Genomic DNA, 20,644 nt, shown 5'->3' on the forward strand with positions numbered 1-20,644 from the left:
TATATATAATACTGGAATACAGTTGGATAGTAGAAATTTTTGTCTTAGCCATCAAGTACTAAACAACCTTAGGATATGATCACATGAACCTAGTAATTGCTTGGTAAATAGATAACAATAAATTCATGATACATACAAAACTCATAATGCTGATAATATACTTCTTAATGTAACCGGAAATTCTCACGATAAGCATTCAGTCTCTAAAATTTATAAACACTAAAATAGTAAGATATTACCTAAAAAAGACTAACGCACAACACACATCATGCAAAAAGTTTATGCGATCACTACGATGCACAAAAACTTCAACAAATCGTTTCATTCAGTGTCAGACACCCTTTGGGCTCGTACACAACTCAGTCACCTGTCTAGCTAGATGATCCCCTGCAGCAACTGCACAACATCACCAGGACTACAGCAGGGGGAGTCAAATAGACAAAGTATTCACTGCTTTGCATTTCTAATATCATTAATTCTCACAAATGATGTTCACAAATCATCAAATGCTACCGTTTACGTTCCTGAATTTTAATAAATTTTAATACTGACAGATCTAAAAATCTAATCTTTATCATCAAAACATTAACAGAAAGAGAGTAATCGTACCATCCATGGAGGCGTCTGTGCAGATTAATTGTGTACTCTCTTTCAACGACCTCCTCTTTTCTGGCCTTACTGCCCTTCTCCACCATTGTTGCTGCCGATTCTGCTAACAAATGCACCGCCTTCTACTTCCCTGGAGCAGTAGACAAACCCTAGGTCATTACGACCGAGGCTTTATATAGCTGTGGCCTTTTACTTTGGCATGATGGGCCTATTATTTCAGGGCCCAGTCTTTTTAGATTTTGAGGCCCAATTTACATGAATATTTGGATCAAATCTTATCGAAGGTTCACATCGATTTTAATTTTAATTTTTTTATACAAATTAAAGAGCACTTATTTTATGTGTATATACAATTTATATTTTTTTTAAAAACAAATAATTTAATTATAAAATGATTTTATTAATAAATAATTTAAAATTTTATGAATGAAACCACATTTGCGAGCAAAATTCAAATAATTTATGGAAAACAATAGAAAAAGATGGAATAATTTAAGAATGAACTATATGATATTTTTTAAGTATAAATAATTAAATTTAAATAATTTGTCAATTTTATTGTTCTATAATTTTAATAATTTAAAGTATATTAAAATTGTGAATTGATAATATTATACAAAATTAAAAATTTACAAGTTTGAGGTAAATTAGTAAATCTATAATTTTATTAAGGGCATTTATATATACATAAATTTATTTAAACAAAAAGTGAAGGACGAATGTGCAAAGAAATAGAATACTTGGGGGTATCATAAATACGACAAATTTAAATAGATGAAGCTACGGAAGGGGAAACCGCAAGTTTTGGAGATTAGGGCGATTCTGTCCGTTCCGCTGTTTCACTTCGATATCGGGAATCGTAAGCTTACGTTTACCTCCGGTTAAGCTGCACTGCGCATTCAGAACATTTTACTTCAATGTGATCCTGTTTGTTCAATTTTCCGATGGTTGCAGGCTTATTCTTTTGACGACAGAGGCTGTTGCTCATTTCGCTGCTCTCAGTTAGTCGGTTTGCTGAGCATGGTACACTCTTCGTTTTAATCCTCGTTTTAATCTCGTTGGTCTGTTTTGATATATAGTATCTGCACGTACATGCGATCGCAGGTTTAGTTCCCTGATTTGAAGTGGTTATAGAAATATGTTATATATGGCTGTATTTCTGTTGATTCCATCCCACATATGAGGGCACTACCCCGTGATAGAATCAAAGGCCCAAATTTAGTCACACATACATCGGTTCACTAATTTTTTTAAAATAAGCTATGTGTGAATCTTGTACATCGAAACTATGTGGGGCAGTACCCACACGTAGCATCGAAGCTACCCTGTATTTCTTTGTTTCAGTCTGGCAGAAAAGAAACAGTTTTGGATTTAGCGAAATTTGTGGACAAAGGTGTTCAAGTCAAACTCACTGGTGGAAGACAAGGTCAGTTGTTTTTCTCCTTTTTTGGTCATTAGAGATTCAGAAAGTTTTTAGTTCTTGAGTTTTACTTCGGTTAGTGGTTTAATGCTTTAATTCTGTAGCTACATCGCCCGCCTTTTACATTATTCTCGAGTGTAAACTACCTACGAATGTTTCTTTCCTTTTTTGGTGTGATTTTGCTATGACACCGCTCATAATCTTTTAGAGAAATGATTGACATTTTTATGTCTATATCTTTTAAACAAATCGAGGGAAAAAAACGCTGAGTCAAAAACATCACATTAAGTTGGTGATTAGATGTTTATTTTCAGAAACCCTATCTGTGATAATTGTTTTAGCTAGAAGTATATAGAACAGATCGATTAATTAAATCGTTCAACTATATACAGTTATCGACCATCTTTCTACTTCCTTTTCGTCTCCTTGCTAGGATTATTATTGTTCAACACGTCTGTTATCAGTCCAGAATCCCAAGTACTCCATATTAACAGGCATATCCTTGGGGTTTTCACAGGCAGTTCACTCTTCAATTTCGCCAGCATTTTCTTGCCATTAGGACAATAAATTTTCTTTGCTTTTTGCAAGCTATTCTTTTTTCTTGGAAAACATTCAGTATTTGTTTGAAAGAAATTCACATTCATGCGCTTGGCCTCATGGGACCAATGTTTCTGAAAACCAACAGCTCTATGAACCTTGATTCAATGTGTATGTGATTATTACTATTTTTAATCTTTGTGAATGAACTATAATTTTTTCCTTAAAGAAGTTGTATGTGTGACTTTTGGTTTCAGTGACAGGAACTCTCAAAGGATATGACCAATTGCTGAATCTTGTCCTGGACGAAGCAGTAGAATTTCTGAGAGGTATTCTTCTGTGCTTTGTTGCACGTGTTAGCATGGGGATTATGGTCTCTGTATATTCAATCATGTGGGCCTCTACATTAGCTTTCCACTAGATGAACGGTTGAAAGTCTTGCGTAAGGGAAGAAATTGTCTGGATACGTATATTGTTTAGTGCCACCTATGGTCGTATTCATGCATATACAAACGGCCACACCTTATTCTATTTTGGTGAACCAAAAGGATGATGCTACTTTTTATGAGTTTGCTTTGTCATAAATCGATAAAACACCTTTTTTAGTTCCTATCTCCATATCTGTTAGTTCCATTTGCTTTGTCAAAATAGTAAGTGTTATAGATTGCTTTTATATCTTCTTAAGTCGAAAATGATTGCTACTTATCGAGTCGTGAAGAAATGCATCACCCTGTCCGCTAAATATTGATCCTGGACTGCAGATCCTGATGATCCACTGAAGACCACTGATCAAACCAGGCGCCTTGGTTTAATAGTATGTTCTAGCATCTTATACACATTAATTTACACTACATATGAACTGAGGTTTCAGAATCCGCGCGTGGTCTTATTCACTTCTTTTGTTCATCCATTACAAGTTGTGTTATTTTATAGGATGAAAAATCGTGAAATGTGTATCTATTAAAAGACAAGCGACTACCTTCAGAAGTACCTAATATTAAATTAGATTTTGGATATGTTAGTTCCAGTTTAAAAACCTTCCTAAGTGTCCTTTTCATACCTTGTTCCGTAAGATTAACTAGCTGCACATATCAGTGGTGGACAGCATGTTGTGTCGGAAGAGCTCTAGTTTTTGTTTGTGACAAAGGATAAAAATTAGGCTCTATGCTCATATTACTCTTGCAACGAATGATCGGTGAACTGCAGGTTTGTCGAGGAACTGCTGTGATGCTCGTTTCACCTACAGATGGGACAGATGAAATCGCCAATCCATTTGTTCAGCCAGATGGTGCATAGACATTCTTTTACTCTGAACTTAGCTCCTCATTTTCTGGGAAATTAGAAAGTCTTGTATGCATTGCTTCTAGCCATCGTTTTCCATCAAAAGTCGCAGGAATATGTTGACAATGTTTTGTCTTTTCGAAGAACCGCTATTATAGAGAAGCCAAAAATGATGTAATTTGCATGATTTTTCTCCCGTTGTATTAATTTCTAGACCTATTTTCAATTAGGGGACGAATGAAGTTTGATGATATATTTTCCAGTTATCTGAGTTCCATCGAGTTTTTCATTCGGTTATGGTTACGGGTCAAGTATCAATGGATGGTATCTATTAAATAAAGGGCAACTCTTCGGATTTTAATATGTGAGACGGGTCAATCCTACCCATATTCACAATAAAAAGTAATACTCTTAGCATAAAAAGTAATATTTTTTCATGGATGACCCAAATAAGAGATCCGTCTCACAAATACGACTCGTGAGACCGTCTCACACAAGTTTTTGCCACCCTCTCACACAAGTTTTTACCATTTATTTATGGGGCAATCAGGAAGTCACGTGATATAGAAAGAGTTTGAAGATAATGATAATCAAAACGACAATTGATTTTTTAATTAAATATTTCACATATTTTCATAACTCACGAAAAATCAAATCAATCGAGAAATTCCAAGTATGAAAGAAAACCTTCAAATTAACAACCAGCAGATTATTACAAGATCGAGAAAGCCACTTCACAAGGGATGACCGAATCAACTACCAACTTAGGCCATAACCATCATACCACTACTTCATGTACGAATTTTGAGTTTTTTTTTATCTAATTGACGACACCCACGACCTACTAAAGCATGAGAAGCAACACAAACCAATTCGCAGATGCCCCTGCAGGAAACAAAGTTCATAAAAAATTCAAGATCGCCAGCTTAATGTTCTATATCTTGTCAAGCTTTTCTGCCTTGATAACAGGATTGGCTTTAGCTATAGCTTCCTGACCAGCACTTCGATAATCAAAGTTGCATTCGTGTTTGTCAGAATGACGATGAACCGAACAGAAAATACTGCCACAGCGACAATTAAAACCTGTCAAACCAACACGTTTCTTGCAGGTGCCACACCTTTTTGGGCCTTCTTTAACCTCCTGGATTTTCTCACTTGTTGCAGATGCGGAAGAAGATAGTTTTGACGCCACCTCAATCTCCGGTGAAGCATCCATCGCGTCATTAATCGCAACATTCAAATCACCTGCAACGGTGCTTGAGCTCCCGTGTATGATATTCTGAATGGAAGATGTGGCCAACTTGACCTGTTCTTGCTTCAAAACAAGGTCTTTGTAACACTTGGAGCACATGTTCATAGTTGCTGCTGTTCCAAAGAATCCACAATTGTTGACACAGAGGACGGGAGCTTGAGGGGTTTGGCATCCGGTCTCATTTTGTTCCATTTTGTTATTTTCCTGCAACAAGGTTTAAAAAAACCAATACACCAGTATGCCTTAAAATATGCAGAAGATGTCTACTCTGCTCTCTTATTTGAATCAAACCTACCATTGACTAAACACGGAAAAATCACTTAGCTGTAACCAATGTTAACAGACGACATCTGCCATGAAAGCAATAGGCACAAATGGTTTATTTACCTACTTTTTAACAAAAATATTCGTAAGTAATAATTAAATTTACCTTTAGAAGATAAGTCATTTTATCATTAGAATCGTTCTACTTCCCTTGACAGCCCATATCTTATTTCTATACAAGACGGATAAAATATTTTGTGCATTTGATTTGAACCAAGATGTTTTACGATAGACAATGTTCTTTTGAAGTCCAATGGTAGGTTTGATGCAAATAAGAGAGCACTCAGCTGTAACCAATGTTAACAGAGGACATCTGCCATGAAAGCAATAGGCACAAATGGTTATTTACCTATTTTTTAACAAAAATATTCATAAGTACTAATTAAATTTATAAAGAGATAAGTCATTTTCTCATTAGAATCGTTCTACTTTCATTGACAACCCATATCTTATTTCTATACAAGACGGATAAAATATTATGCGCATTTGATTTGAACCAAGATGTTTTCCGAGAGACAATGTTCTTTTGAAGTCCAACAGCATCAATATTGCACCCCAATACCTGATGTTTTCCTATATTCAAGCAGGATCCAAATCTTCCCCATTCTTTTCACAAATGGTTATTTACATATTTTTTAACAAAAATACTCATTAGAATCGTTCTACTTTCACTGACAACCCATATCTTATTTCTATACAAGACGGATAAAATATTATGCGCATTTGATTTGAACCAGGATGTTTTCCGACAGACAATGTTCTTTTGAAGTCCAACAGCATCAATATTGCAACCCAATACCTGATGTTTTCCTATATTCAAGCAGGATCCAAATCTTCCCCATTCTTTTCAAGTAGGATCCATTAAAAATTTGGCAACGTATGTACTTTGCAAAAGGATTTACAACACCTTCATTCCAAAAAGCTCAAGAAGACGATATCTAAATTGAACACACTAACTTAAGGATACTCAAGATATATTATCACCAATATCTCTTTGTGGCATTTTTTCTTCTCCAATTGCCCTCTTGCACTCCTCTTTCCCCTAATCTTCCCGCACTCTTGGTTCTTTCTCTTTCTCAAACTGTAACATCTAATCCTCGGAATTTATAATCAAGACATAGTGGACACGAATAACACATCCACACTTTCATTAAAGTTTAAGTAACATTTTTGCAGACTATGGCCTGTAAAACAATGGATATAATATAAATTTATATATTTTTACTCCTACTTTTATTTCATACAATCCAATATTAAAATGAACAAAAAAAATGTAGTTAAAAAACACAGGTTAGAGAGAAATTAAATAAAATTACCAATAATGGATTATTTTAAATAATTTTAAAAATAATTATTGATTTATAGGAGATGAAACAATAAAATAATTGTATTTTCGGTAAAGGAAAAAAGGCATCACCATCCACACCAAGTTAATAATTATAAGGATCCCTTAATCAGTAGTACGCTTAGACATTTTGAAGTGCAGTAGAAGTGAACTAAACACGATGGTATAAGCAGAAATCATTGCTGTGCAACAAGAAACTCCAATAAGCTGAAAATGTAACAAAATTACAAAGGTGCATTCTTAACATGCACCCTTATGTGCCCTCGATAACAGTGACTAGTAGTAGTATGCACAGCTTTATCTTATGCCATAGAATGCTTGACACCTCAAATGCACATAAAAATGATTGGCAGTAGTTCAAACTTCAAAATTAATTCAAAGGGACTTTTTACCCTCATGAAGATAATCTTGAGAAACAATAATTTTTTTGAGGTGGCCAATTTTTTGCCTCTTACTTGATTGCCAACCATACATTCAATTCTCATCCTCCAGTATCCAACCATCTTTTTCACTTCATATCTTGTATGATACCAGAACACAGATATCGAGTCAAAACAATTCAACGGAATTCATCACTCAACCAAGTTAGACAACTGCTTCAACACACAGCAATTATCAACAAAATCGTATCTTGTAACACCTCTGAATGGAAATGGACTCTGGCTTCTCCAAACCGAATCAAGCAAAATCCCAATTAGATAGAGGACTCCGTTTTCTACCCCAATACATTAGATAGACAAACACTATTATCACAATTAAGCAAAACTACAACGAAAACTCAATAGTACAAAAAATTAAAAAAAAAGGTTTCAATAAATTGTTTAAATAAAGTCCCCAAATCGAACATCTTCAGTACACATCAACAATTAACTAAATCATTAACACCACAAACAAATATATATAAAAAAGCATATATTTCTTAACATTAAACCGACCTGTTCGCAGAGGAGACAGGGGGAATATTTTGTAAGAGTACGCTCCTAATCCCCTGTTAATTAACATAAAAAACAATTAATCAACGTCCAACGTAATAGTCATAGGTATATTATCATATATCAACTGTTGATTATAATAATCAAATACACAATTCCAGAGAGAGAGAGAGAGCGAGAGAAATAGGAAACCTCGAGACGAACAGGAAGATAGAGAGAGATGGAGAAGCGGAGCATAGGTAATATTTTTAAAGGAGGTGGTGAGGATGGAATGAGTTGTTATCCGGTGATACGGTGTACGTGGTCTTTCGCACGTTTCGTCTTCTGATTGGTCCTGTAGGAAAGAAAGGAGCTAATAAAAACAATTATCGGAAATGACTCGAGAAGAGGCGGAGATTGTAGAGACGGGGTTTCAATGTATTTAATTTATTCAAATTTAATATTTAAATAAGACACGTGGCAATCGTCCGCCACTAGCGCCAGCTCAGTATCACCAGCTTTTAAAAAAAATCACAATATAATATTAGTGGACCAAGTAATTAGTTTTTTTTTAAAAAAAAGAAAATTAAAACGAAAGTAATGGATTTTAAGAATTGAAATGAAAGAGAAGTTATATAACACTACAAAAGAGATGTGATAGTTTGAAAATTGATGTTTTTATGAGCGATAATTATATTAAGATATTTTAAAATTTAAGTAAATAATTTTTTATTAGATTGAAATATGATAATAAATGGTTATATTCGAAAGTGGGTAAATTGAAAGAAAAATATGATTAACAAAATAAAGTAAAATGCTCCAAAAGATTGTTCGAGTTGGTGGAGTAGATAAACGTTTGTCCAACAGTTAAAAGTTTGATTTTCTCTATCAATAACTTTTTTGGCAAGTCGTACAAGACTCGTTTGATATATATTTGACTAGAGGCTGTTGCGTTAACATCAAGGTTTACATAATACGCATAAAAAATAACGGCAACAAGTTCTCACGTAATAAAAAATAATAATAATAAACAAAAATATATTGGGAAATGAAAATTAAATATCGTGGAAGTTTTTCCCTGCCTCCACCCGAAATGAATGTTGATGACAATGAACAAGTTGAAAGGAGAATAGAGTATATTACAGAACACGGGAGGAGGAAAGAAAGTGTTGTCTGGGGCTTAAAGCAAGAGTCTTTTCGTCCAATATATATATATAAAAAAATGTGTTAATCATCAACCAAACACTTTAGAAATTATATCGTTGTTATTTTTTATCCTGAAAAATCAAATTTTACCGCTTCATTGTTACGTCATACTAACCAAGGGGAACCCTTGGGAAATGTTTGCCATGTGTAGCTATATTTATTACAACATAAATGTGCACCAGAAGTTTTGAAACACAGATACCGGACCAAACTATTTTCCAAGAAGGCATACATCTGCTGCAAGATAATTGACTTCATCCAGAAAACGAAAGAAACAGGTTGAACTCTGCAAATTGTCTTTGTGACATGGATACCGTGAGATAACCAGTGATATGGTCAGCTACTTGAACAAGAAGGGACCCGTTATTGGACATAAGATCTAATGATGCAACATGAGAGTTCAAAGCTGATTTGACATACACTAAAATCATAGAACAATGAAATTTTATTACTTTGTTCACACTTTTTTATACTGGACTGGGTGAAACAAATGAGCTGTTCGGTGTTAAAACTAGTGCCAATCATCTTCATTAACTTAATTGTTTGTTTCGTGGAATGTACTCAATAAAGCTCGGAAATATGCATTCCACTAATGATTCAAAAGAAACATAAACTTAGAAAAGAAATGACTGCATTAGCATCAAGTGTCATTACAAGAAAATTAACACCTAGAAAATGGTACCGCTGATAACTGGTTAAAGGAGTCGAGGTTTAGCCGTGAGGATAGCTTCACAAAGACAGTTTTATCGACTTGTGGGTATTACAACCAATGCTTAAAGAAAAATCTCCATAAAAATACGATGAAAGGTCATTCAAACACCAAGATGACCGAATAAATGCTCAAAATTGCTACCATGATTATCGCTCATCTCTATTAACTGTGCATCGTTGATTTTAAATCTATAAGAACACATTAATCAACGAGCTGATCAAATATTAATCATTCATTATCAATAAATAATACAATTCTCCAAGAAAATTCAGAACAAAAATAAATCTCATCTCATACCTTAAATTAATAAATTCTATAAATAAAAGTATCAAGAGCTTCACCGAGAAAGCACTACAAAGATCAAACCAACAGATGCACCAGCAACACACAAATAAGAAATACCACGAAAACGAACAAAAAAAGTGTTCAAATTCTTGGAAATCTGAAGAGTAAGAGTCAAAATCTGCAGTCTACCTTGCTCCTCCATTTTCTTGAAGAAGTACATTGGCTTCAACGCTCGCCTCAACATGAATGCAAGTGAGAATGGCATCCCAAAAGCCAAGAAACTCTGTACCAACACCTCTGGAATAGGCGAATCTCTTGTAATATATGCTGTCCAAGCTCCCAACGCAAGGTGCACGAGGCCTAATCCAGCCAAAGCCTTACTTAGACTGTACATAGTCTTCATCTTCATCTCAAGAACGTCGCGTGTTTCATTCGCTAATGCTGATAAATCCCGATCGACAGTCGGCCCAGTGATCTCCTGATGCTTGAATTCCTGGTTCTGATTCCGATTCTTAATAGAGGTGTCGGACATTTGTTCAGCTGAAGACGACGATGGGTCTGAATTGGACGAAAATAATCTAGGTTTATCATACATTAGATTACAGCAGGATAGTGGGTGGCAAAAAACACGGGCATCTTGAGCTTTGAACAGAGAACTAGCAATCGATCTGGGCATAGTAAAAACTCGACAAAAATCAGCCTTTTTACGATTTTGTGGGTTTTCTCCAGAAAAGTTCGGTATCTTGATTTGACTTTGGTACTTAGAAATGGCATATTGTGGCGGTATGATCTCACCAAAATATAGTTTATTGCAGGAGGGTTTTGGGAAAGGAACTCTGGAACCGGAGAAAAGTTTAGAAATTTGGTCAGAAGTGGAAAAGGAGGGGTTCGAAAAGAAACATCGGCGGAGGAATTTAGGGGAAAGCTGGCGAGGTATTCTGGATCTGGAAGCCATGTTCATCGAGAGTAAAGAAACTAGGGTCACCTCTTTTCCCCGAGCCCGTGTAGTTATAAAATTGTAAAATTTTATTTTATAAATATATTTATTTTTTATATTCTATTCAAATAAAAAAATCGAAAAATATACTCATATTTTTTTTTCAAAATCAGAGAAAAAATTGTTACAAGTGAATCTCACGTCATCTCAATGAGCTTTAATTCATCAATAATATAATTTTTATGATGCCTTGTATGATCATACATGACTTTGGAGATAAATAGATTTGATTGGATCATTTTAATTTTGTAAATATAAAATTTATTGATTTGAATACCAAACACAGTGGAATTTATTTCATTTACTAATTGAACCGAATAGAATCAAAATATGGAATTTGATTTCACTTTAAACCTAGTTTTTATGATATTTTAATCCATGTTTGACAATTTTACATCAAAAACGATGTAACAATATTTTTCTATGGTAAAACTCACAACTTTAATGATTAACATCATTCATTACAAACCTAACAATACATTCACTCAAACAAAAGATGAAGGGGAAGAAAAAACAAAATGAGAAATATTATGGACTATTCTATTAACCGAACTATGAACATTAATAAACTCTGAAGTCACAAGTTTTTTCGTTCACTTCCTGATCTCTTCTGCACAAAACTCAATATATCCAAGATCTTCCTATTTGGTTGTGATTGTCTGTACTAGCAAAATTGAATATGTTGTTACATGAACATCTTTAAGCCTCTCTAGTATCTATTAATTTCTTCCCAAATTGTAAGTTCACCATGTACTATTGAGATGGACTGATTGATTTGTTTACCAAAAGCCAGCAACAAACGGTCTTGAGTGTCTCGAACTGCGCCACCGATGTTGTATTGATGCCCGTCCTCATTCAAGGCCGCATCCACATTAAGCTTTAGTGTGCACGATTTGACGATTTCCACACCTTCTCCATATCGAGCTTTTCAAAAATTAGATAGTAGAGTGGAGCTCCAAAAAATATTCTCGGCCAATGATTTCCTAATATCCCTATGTATAAAAGTCTGATTTTCTTTCCATACTGCCCATGTGCGGATTTTCTTTCTACCACAAGCAAAGCTCCAAAGTGCATTACTGCAAGGCACCCCTTGAAACTTGTGCAAATGATGTGTTTTTCCACAGATGTTTAATCGCAGCACATGAGAATAGAGCATGGAAAGTTGGTTCTATAGGGAAATTGCACATGATGCAGGAATCTCTAACGGCCGGAACATGGTGAAGAAATAGGTTCTGGTTGGTAGAAATACAATCAACAACTGGACCTTTGGCGGAACAGAAATACTCGAGATAAAAGACCACCATATTTCATTGGGATGCATCGACTGATGTTCAGGAGCTAAGAAAAAGCCCACGCTGAGACGTCACCCATCTCTCACCACATACTGGCCCTTAGCATGGAACCTCCAGAAGAGAGTCATGCACCCCAGTTGCGAATAGTGGGATCTTGAGCATTTTGCCTGCTTCATATGGATTCAAGCCGGTGGAAATTAAGTCGCCATCCCTAGCTCCATCCTTCATCAAAGCACTCATTGTATCCTCACTTTCCAAAGTACTAGTGGCTCACCTCTTTTTGATTGCATGTTTGGTATCCATTTCTCCTCAAATATTTTTTCCGAGCCCTAGACCGACCACGTCGATGTCGACAGGAGCATTAAATGAGGTAGGGACGTAGGGACAAAATTATTAACACGTTTTGCAGGCAAAATGTTGACGAAGGAAATTTCGTGGAAAGATTGAAGACGCGTTTTATACGCGTCTTCACACGGACAAGAGGCTCTATAAATAGAGCTCCTTCCTTCATTCTGAAATCATCCCTTCTTCGAGTTTTCTCTCATCTATAGCATTTGAGTGCTTAGTTCTATAATATTTGTGAGGTGTTTGTTCTCCTGTATTAAGAGAGTGTGTGTTCTCTTTGGAAACACAGTGAATGAAACTAAAAAAACAAACATATTATCACATGTGGTCTCAATATCCATTATACTCTCTGCCTGAAGAACACATGCATCTGCAGCTAGAATGCATCCCGATTTATGGCCTTTGGAGATAATACTTTTGCCACCAAGCATCGAGATAATCATTCCTCCCCGATCCGGATGTCTGTTTCATCCGGATTTACAACTTCATTAGCATCAGTTTGGGAGAGTTTCAACTCATTTACCAATCGTACAATTTCATCCAGATCCATATACCTTGATACAAATAACCACAGCACGAATCAAAAGATGATCATGCAAATCAATCCTGCGAAAACAGGAGACCAGCCCTTATAATATTCGCAAACCCTAGAGGAAAACCATGTTTCTTTATATATCCAAGTTTTTTTTAACGATATAACAATATTAATATTGTGTAAAATAGTTATTTTTTATTTAGTTTCGGAAATTTTCAATTTAATATCAAAACAAACATATGAGATAATGTATTTACGATAATAAAGTTTTTTCCGTGTCAAATGTTCAAAAATAAAGATGTAGTTATAACAAATATCAAAACGTTTAATAGGATAAAATCATAAAGAGTATGTCTTTACTGAAACGGTTTCACATATCTTTATCCGTGAGGTGGGTCAATCCTACCCATATTTTCAATAAAAAGTTATATTTTTTGGATAAAATGTAATATTTTTTCATGGGTGACCCAAATAGAATATCTGTCTCATAAAATCGACATGTGAGATCGTCTCACAAAATTTTTCGTGAATAATAAAATCAGGCTATTAACTGAATTAGAATCCTAAATTCGCATTCATCTTATATGATTGAGTATATTGAAAATCTCGTTTGGTTAGGATTTTTGTTCAATAGGATTTCGTTTTTTACCTTTTCAAATTTTTTCGGAACGCTTTTCTTGGATCGCATAATAGCTTCGTTAGTAGTTAGCATAACCTACTACTTTGAATATATTTTTTTGGTAAATGATATTTTTTTAAAAACGTATTAGAAGGCTAATTTGCCTTTAATATAATATGATTTTATTTACAAATTGAAAACCTACGTGCAAAAATAAAATGAAATTATTTTCAAATGGTTGGTACATACAAATTTTAATAGTAATTTAAAAATAAATTTACAAGATATTAAAATTTCCTTAAGCAAAAAATTAATTATTACTGTTCTCTAAAAACTGTCATAACTATTTTTTTTAATATCAAGAATTAACAATGCTAAATTAATATAGCTTCTTTCATCTATGCAATGCACGCCTTGATCTACATAATTTTTTTAAAAAAATAAAAAACTTAGCTAAAAATATTGATCAGCTGTGTCTGTGTGTTTTTAATACGATTATAATTATATAAATGTTGCAAAATTATTCGCAATCAGTATACAGGCAGAAGCCCATGCTAATCTAAAGCAACATGTTAAAATCGTGTATACTTGTCAGATAGATTACTTTGTTAGAAATTGTTTGTCACTACAAACGTTTTATAATTCGATTTACACATAACTTGATTGTTCTTCCATTGATTATATTACGAAGTATAGACTGCTGCCGAAACATCGAAATGAAAGCAGCTGGGGACCAATGAGCTGATGCCGTGAGATAATCTTGATGTGATCGGATGATGGTGGCGGTGATGGTGGCGGCTGCTGCATTTTGCGGCAAGAGGGACGTTGCTAGCTTTGACGAAGGGATGATCAAGAAGCATGTCGGCAGTACATCTTGATCTTGGATCCTTAACAAAACACTTCTTGAGAAAATCCACTGCCTCTTTCGAAATCTTCTTAGTCTTGGGGATCTCCGGAATCTGATCGCTACAACCGATTGTCATCATCACATCAGTGGCAGTTGTGGGGTTGTCAAACTTCCAAGGCGATTTCCCAGTCAACATGGACAAGACGGTGCATCCCAATGACCAAACATCTGATTGAGGTACATATGTTTGATTGGTTATCGACTCCGGAGCCGCATAGAGAACGGTACCCCTGAAACCCCCATCATACTCATCATCGCCGCCACGCATGCTAAGAGCACTTCCAAGATCTCCAACCTTTGCAGTATCTTTAACAGAAGTAGTCACATTCTTTTTCTCGTCACCTTCCTTAACGATCAATATATTGTGGGGCTTGATATCGCAGTGCACGTACCCCAGTGCGTGCATATGTGAAAGAGCCATGAGAACCGATCTTGTGTGATGCTTCACAACAGGCTCCGGCAAGCCTTTGCCAGCGCCGGACTTGATGATATCGGCCAAACAACCTCCGGAAGCGTACTCGAGAAAGATATTGTATAATTCCTGACCATCTTCTTCAGTCGTATCGTCCCCGAAACATCGGATGATGAACGGACAATTGTTGAACAGATCGAGCAGCTTCTTTTCTTTGACAAGAGACTTGGACTCCGATGATCTTGAAGATTTGATAGCGACGACGGATGGGATACTAGTACTGAGGCAGCCATCTTCTTGTCGGGTTATGCCTTTAGAGACGAAGGCAAAACCCCCTCTGCCCAAAGTTTCTCCTCTAATCCAATGCATCTTCGTGTGTTTCTTGAAATCTTAATTTCTCGGAAATTCAAAAATTTGTGCTACAAGTGCATATGAAAAGAATGGAGGCTGCCCGTTTATTTATATAGATATAGATAGAATAGCCGAGCGAGTATATTGTTTTAGTTACAGTATAATATGGACAAAATCGGATTTGCGTGAGATCAATCCTAGATTAGCACTAATCGTAATCAATTTGTTGTTCTGTAAGGTGGAGGGTACGTAGTTTGTCTAGGATTGATTTTGTTCTATTGGATTTTCTTGGATTGGCTAAAATCTTCCTTGGATAATTAACGCTGCCACATCGAATATATGATTTTCATTGGGAGAATATCACTTTTTAAATTTTTTTCAAAAGCTTAATATATTTAAAAAAAATTGGCTAAAATTTGAATATATTAATCCCTAAAATATGGCCGCCAAATTTTTTTTTTTTGCTAACGGCGTTCTTTAAATTATTTTCCTTGCTTCTATTTATTACTTTTCCAAACTAATTAGATTAAATTTTTTTTCACTCTTCGTCCCTTACATAAATCACACGTTTTTTAGTTTTACCTATTTCGTTTATTTCAATTATCTTCTTCCTCTTTTAACGTTTATAAATCAATATTAAATTTTTTTTTTGGAGCAATTGTTTTTATGTTTTTAGGTAATTTGCATAAGCATCATTTTTTCGGTGTGTCTTTCCAATTATAACTTCGAAAGAAAAAACATTTTCAACGAATATTTTTATAATATTATCGAAATTATCCTTTTTACTCGACGATAATACTTATTACTAGTTCATTATTTTAAATATATTTTAAAATCAAATTTTAATTATCAGTTGCATTATCAACTAATTTTTTTTAGGTTTAAAAATGACACGGAGACATATAATATATTCCATTGTTACGAATGTAGGAATTTAAATTTCTTATTAGGGAAAACAATATCTCCAAATCAACCACCATTAACCCCAAAATACAATTTTTAATCAATCTTTTTATTTTTTTTTAAAAAATTCACTACTCTATTAAAATCTGAACTTTTTAAAAGAAAAATACATTTAAAAATATACTTGAAAACCATGTGAAACATCAATTTTTGAAATCATATACATATAAATATATATACACGCATATTGGATCGATTACAATTTACGTAAGTCGTCTTCAATTAAAGTGTAAACTAACAAGTCATACATACATGTGGTCCAAACCCATGCAATAACCCATTGATCGATCACTTTTACAATTATTTCTAGGTTTTGACATTCTTTGTAGGTTAAAGTTATTTCATAAAGTCAACATCAAAGAAAAAGAGAAAATTACAATTTTCATGTCAGGTACGGAAGTTATGTTCCAAAAATCCATGTCAACATCCACGTCAAGAAAAAAATATTATTCAATAAACATTTCCATGAGTTTACAAGTTCATATCATGACAAAACTCAAACCATTTAATTCACATCTCTAAATACAAAGTAATATACAAATAAGGAAGCTACCAAAAAAAATAAGCAAATATTTTTATGAGAAATAAGACTTCCCACAAAACAAAACAAAACAAAATCATAACAATCCTTTTAAGAATCAAACGAAAATCAAATCACATGGATGAAGAGTACTGATCTCCTCCTTGCTCAATCTCAGATGCAGCAGATTCTTCGTCTTCCTCGTCAGGCCGCTGAAGCTGAAGCTCAACCCCCAGACCCCCATGGCCTCTCCCAAACGCCTTGATATGATCTTTCAAAGACCTTTTACGCTTAAAATCAGAACCACAAATACAGTACCAAATATTGCCACAGTTCTTCTCGTGTGTCCTCCAATCACCTTTCACCGCGAATGCTTTCCCACACTTTCTGCATGTGAAGGGTTTTGTTCCATGTTTCCTCTTGTAATGTGTTTGAAGGGTTCTGAAATCTTTGAGTGGCTTTGCTGTCGGGTTATCGATGTTGTGCTTGCAATCAGGGGCGCAGCAGTAGCATGGTAATCTTAGCATGGCCGTGGGCTGCGTGCCTCGTAAGGATTCGGGGCCTTTTCTATATTGTGATCCATGCCCCCACAAATGCATCTGAAATCATGTATGCCCACATTTGTGAGGCTTATTTCATCATTTTTCTCGAGCGGCAATTTCATTATTTTGATATGTAATATGTTATTAGAAATGATCGCATGTCTAGTATCTAATATGTTAAATCGAGAGCGTTTCTCCCTCTATTCCAATATCATTAGATCATAGTCTTTTACATTTTTGTGGAAGTTGACATAGCACATGGTCTTTAATTGTGCTCAAAAATCATGTTTGATACTATATTTGTATTTATTTTACAAGAAATTAGATCTATTAAGGCCCATAAATATATATAATATATAGACGCATATCCACCAAAATATATGTGCTTAATATGCATACGAATATGCAGCAAGTGAAAATTAAATTTCATGTTTCAGTTTTGAAAATATATTTACGAGCTTTGACCCATTCACGTCCCCATCCTCATACACCGGCGCTTGCTGCGTATCTGCTCAGACAAGGAGGCGGCTGCATATATGGTATTATGGTGGAGTGAAAGCAGTAATTAATACCCAACTAACTACTGTAGTGGTCAATGAAAAAATTTACACTACAGTGAAACAATTCAAAATTTTATTTACTGAAATACTACGTAGCATGTAGGGTGTGGACACATAAACTTTACAATATGAATGTACTGTATCGAGGAACAGACAAATGAAACATGCGTCGTGTTACTGTATTTTGTGCAGTGGACATCTACATATAGATAGGGATGGCGATTTTCATTATGAGTTCTGTTGAAAACCCGAAATGTAATGGAACATGTTTGTGGACTAATTTTTGAGTTCGGTTTCTGAGATATTTTTGAATTCCCGAAATAATTCGGAGCAGATATCTGAATATTATCATCATCTCCGAACCCACCATGATAATAATAACATTATTGATAATAGTATAATAATAAGTTCGACCCCATTACTATTTTTGAATTGGAAATGAAGACGATGATGGAAATGGAGATTTGATACTCACGGGTTTGGGTTCTAGGAGCTAGGATATGGGGCGGGAAAGGAGATGGCAACCCGCCCTCACCCCGTTGGTATCCCTACTTATTGCTTTGGTCGAAATATGAGACATCACTAGATGATGATTACGATTTAACCCCAAAAAAGAAGCGAAACATCTGAATCAGAATGCACCATAAATAAGCTTATGTTATCATTTTTAACCTATCAAAATACCGATTTTAGTCATGTATACATTGATGAATGATGTGTGATATTTTTAGTCATATATGTCTCGTTAGATTAATTATATTATTTTAACTATGTTTTTTTAATCAAATTTAGTCATGCTTTCCAAAATCATGTAATTAAATAATCAATATTATTGTTAAATTTTTGTAAGTACACAGTTAAAAGAAGAATTCTTGAGCTATGCATTCATGTTTGACAACGTAATCATAAATTTTAACAATACTATTAGTCATATAGTTACATGATTTTTACAAAAATTACTAAAATTAAAGAAAAAACATACTAAACTATAATTGATTTAACAAAATATACATGACTAAAAATATGACAAACATATACATTCAGGACTAAATTCGCATTGTAACTTTTTTATTTGGCACTTTTAAAAGAATTTTCTAAAAATATACCATCTCACTCTATTACTTGAAAAAATTATAAATATTTGTTTTCTCAAAATAGTGGTGTTAATAGTCAATTTCGTTTATCAAAATTTAAAATTTTAATTTTTTTTATGAGCTGGATCAAGTTATCGATCCGTTAGATTTACGAAAAATTCTTATTTCTTTTTTAAAAAATATTCAAAGTCAATCAATAAATTATCATCAACAAAATTCTATTCAATTTTGATTCCATACGGCCCGTGATATAAATGCCCAATTTCAGAGAAATAAAACAGAGGAGAAATAGTAAATTACATTTAAAAGCCATAACTAGGAAGAGACTACAGGGAGAAATACTTGTCAAATCAAGAAGAAAGAACACACTCAACTGCATTAAAGAGTACATTTCTTGTAAAAATTACGTTATAAACCCAATTAATTAAGAAGAAAGAGATCAAAACGTCGTCTAATTTTCAACAAGGTGAAATTATATTATATATGAAAAGTAAAACAGATGCTAAACTATTTAGTGAAAAGATGCTGATTAAACTTTATTCTAGGGTTCATCGAAAAATGGGGAAGAGAAAAACAAGATTACCTGCAGGTTATTGTGTCGGTTAAAAGTCTTGGGACAAAGGTGACAAGAAAACTGTGTCGGACCGATGAGAATCTGCGAAGGAGTTGGAATCCAATACTGGCCCATGTTTAACCCGTTTAAAGGCAACCCGGTGAGTATATCCACACCATCCTTATCCATGATTTCGCCATAGCCCACCTCAGAACTAGGGCTTGGGAGCCCTATATGTAACGCTACAGTTACATTCTCATCTTCAAAATTAGGATCTTTATCTGGTATTTGTTGGTAGTTGAGTGAATAATCTGAGGAGGTTTCGGTGCATGAATCTTGGTTGAGGCTGAGGGTATTGAGGAGAGGAAGAGCTTCTCTCGGAGGAGATGAAGAGTAGGGATAATACAGATGATGAGCAGATGAAGAATAGAGAGGAATGAAGTTGAAGCACTGTGCTGTGAAATTATTGTAGGGTTCCGTCATGATTGTGGAAGAATATTGGAGGAGAAGGAGGGACGGAAGATATGGAAGAAGTGCGAGCTCTCGAGTTGAATGATTGAATTGTTATATAAGATCAGCTGACACAGCTTGTGGTGGCTTTGTTCCCATGTGGATTGGTCCAACCATTTAACAAAACTCACCGTATATTCTCGATTTACTTGCAGTAATTACTAGACTAGTTTTGATCAGTTTAATTTGAATTATCTTTAATCATATAAAAAAAACCTATGGACATATTTTAGGAGCCAAAGTACTCCATTATCATTAATTAGAGCTCACGTTAATCCATTCAGCTGCATAACATAACGATGATAAATCAATATATTTTGATAAGTACTAATCGTGTATGACACTAATCTTTTGTAGAATTTAAGCCAAACATCAGACAAAATAAAAATGAGTAATCAATCAATGTCTCCGCATCAAGCGTTGCACGCCAAGGATGTAGCATATATAATATAACACATCATGGTGATTTTTCTTAATAAAAGATTTACATGCAAAAACTACACATTTCACAAAACTTGTCCACAAATTAAGGTAGTAGATGGATGGATCCAAATATATGCTG

General features: G+C 34.4%; 6 protein-coding genes across 7 annotated transcripts in view; 1 reads left to right on the plus strand and 5 right to left on the minus strand.

Moving 5' to 3' along the window:
* LOC140962453 (large ribosomal subunit protein eL31) overlaps positions 1–775 on the minus strand; it is a 1,964-nt gene extending 1,189 nt beyond the window's left edge. Inside the window, exon 1 of the mRNA XM_073421362.1 lies at positions 610–775. Coding sequence (XP_073277463.1) covers positions 610–695 — 86 coding nt within the window. The 5' untranslated portion in view covers positions 696–775. The remainder of the gene's footprint in view (positions 1–609) is intronic.
* Positions 776–1,360: 585 nt separating this feature from the next.
* On the plus strand, positions 1,361–4,113 carry LOC140962300 (sm-like protein LSM7). 2 transcript variants are annotated; one of them, XM_073421157.1, is made up of 6 exons: positions 1,361–1,468; positions 1,564–1,632; positions 1,954–2,035; positions 2,824–2,895; positions 3,328–3,380; positions 3,773–4,113. In XM_073421157.1, exons 2-6 carry the CDS (start codon positions 1,630–1,632, stop codon positions 3,860–3,862), a joined length of 300 nt encoding a protein of 99 aa, XP_073277258.1. In that variant the 5' UTR covers positions 1,361–1,468; positions 1,564–1,629; the 3' UTR covers positions 3,863–4,113. The 2 variants fall into 2 exon arrangements, with proteins under 2 accessions (XP_073277258.1, XP_073277259.1); XM_073421158.1 differs by having other exon boundaries at positions 2,830–2,895.
* Positions 4,114–4,497: 384 nt separating this feature from the next.
* On the minus strand, positions 4,498–7,966 carry LOC140962690 (zinc finger A20 and AN1 domain-containing stress-associated protein 8-like). Its single transcript, XM_073421644.1, has 3 exons — positions 7,893–7,966; positions 7,704–7,756; positions 4,498–5,303 (listed from the first exon to the last, which is right to left on the minus strand). The coding sequence occupies exon 3, from the start codon at positions 5,289–5,291 to the stop codon at positions 4,782–4,784; it is 510 nt and encodes a 169-aa protein (XP_073277745.1). The 5' UTR covers positions 5,292–5,303; positions 7,704–7,756; positions 7,893–7,966; the 3' UTR covers positions 4,498–4,781.
* Positions 7,967–14,353: 6,387 nt separating this feature from the next.
* Positions 14,354–15,358, minus strand: LOC140963259 (mitogen-activated protein kinase kinase kinase 20-like). The gene has a single exon (XM_073422546.1). It carries the CDS (start codon positions 15,356–15,358, stop codon positions 14,354–14,356), a length of 1,005 nt encoding a protein of 334 aa, XP_073278647.1.
* A 1,450-nt stretch (positions 15,359–16,808) lies between these two features.
* The window catches only part of LOC140963260 (uncharacterized), a 41,950-nt gene continuing 38,114 nt past the window's right edge, over positions 16,809–20,644 (minus strand). The window contains exon 5 of the mRNA XM_073422547.1: positions 16,809–16,821. Coding sequence (XP_073278648.1) covers positions 16,809–16,821 — 13 coding nt within the window. The remainder of the gene's footprint in view (positions 16,822–20,644) is intronic.
* Positions 16,828–20,088, minus strand: LOC140963385 (zinc finger protein WIP2-like). The gene is made up of 2 exons (XM_073422687.1): positions 19,603–20,088; positions 16,828–17,422 (listed from the first exon to the last, which is right to left on the minus strand). Exons 1-2 carry the CDS (start codon positions 20,053–20,055, stop codon positions 16,958–16,960), a joined length of 918 nt encoding a protein of 305 aa, XP_073278788.1. The 5' UTR covers positions 20,056–20,088; the 3' UTR covers positions 16,828–16,957.

Source organism: Primulina huaijiensis, chromosome 17 (genome assembly GCF_012295235.1).
Source record: "Primulina huaijiensis isolate GDHJ02 chromosome 17, ASM1229523v2, whole genome shotgun sequence".
Classification (NCBI taxonomy): Eukaryota; Viridiplantae; Streptophyta; class Magnoliopsida; order Lamiales; family Gesneriaceae; genus Primulina; species Primulina huaijiensis.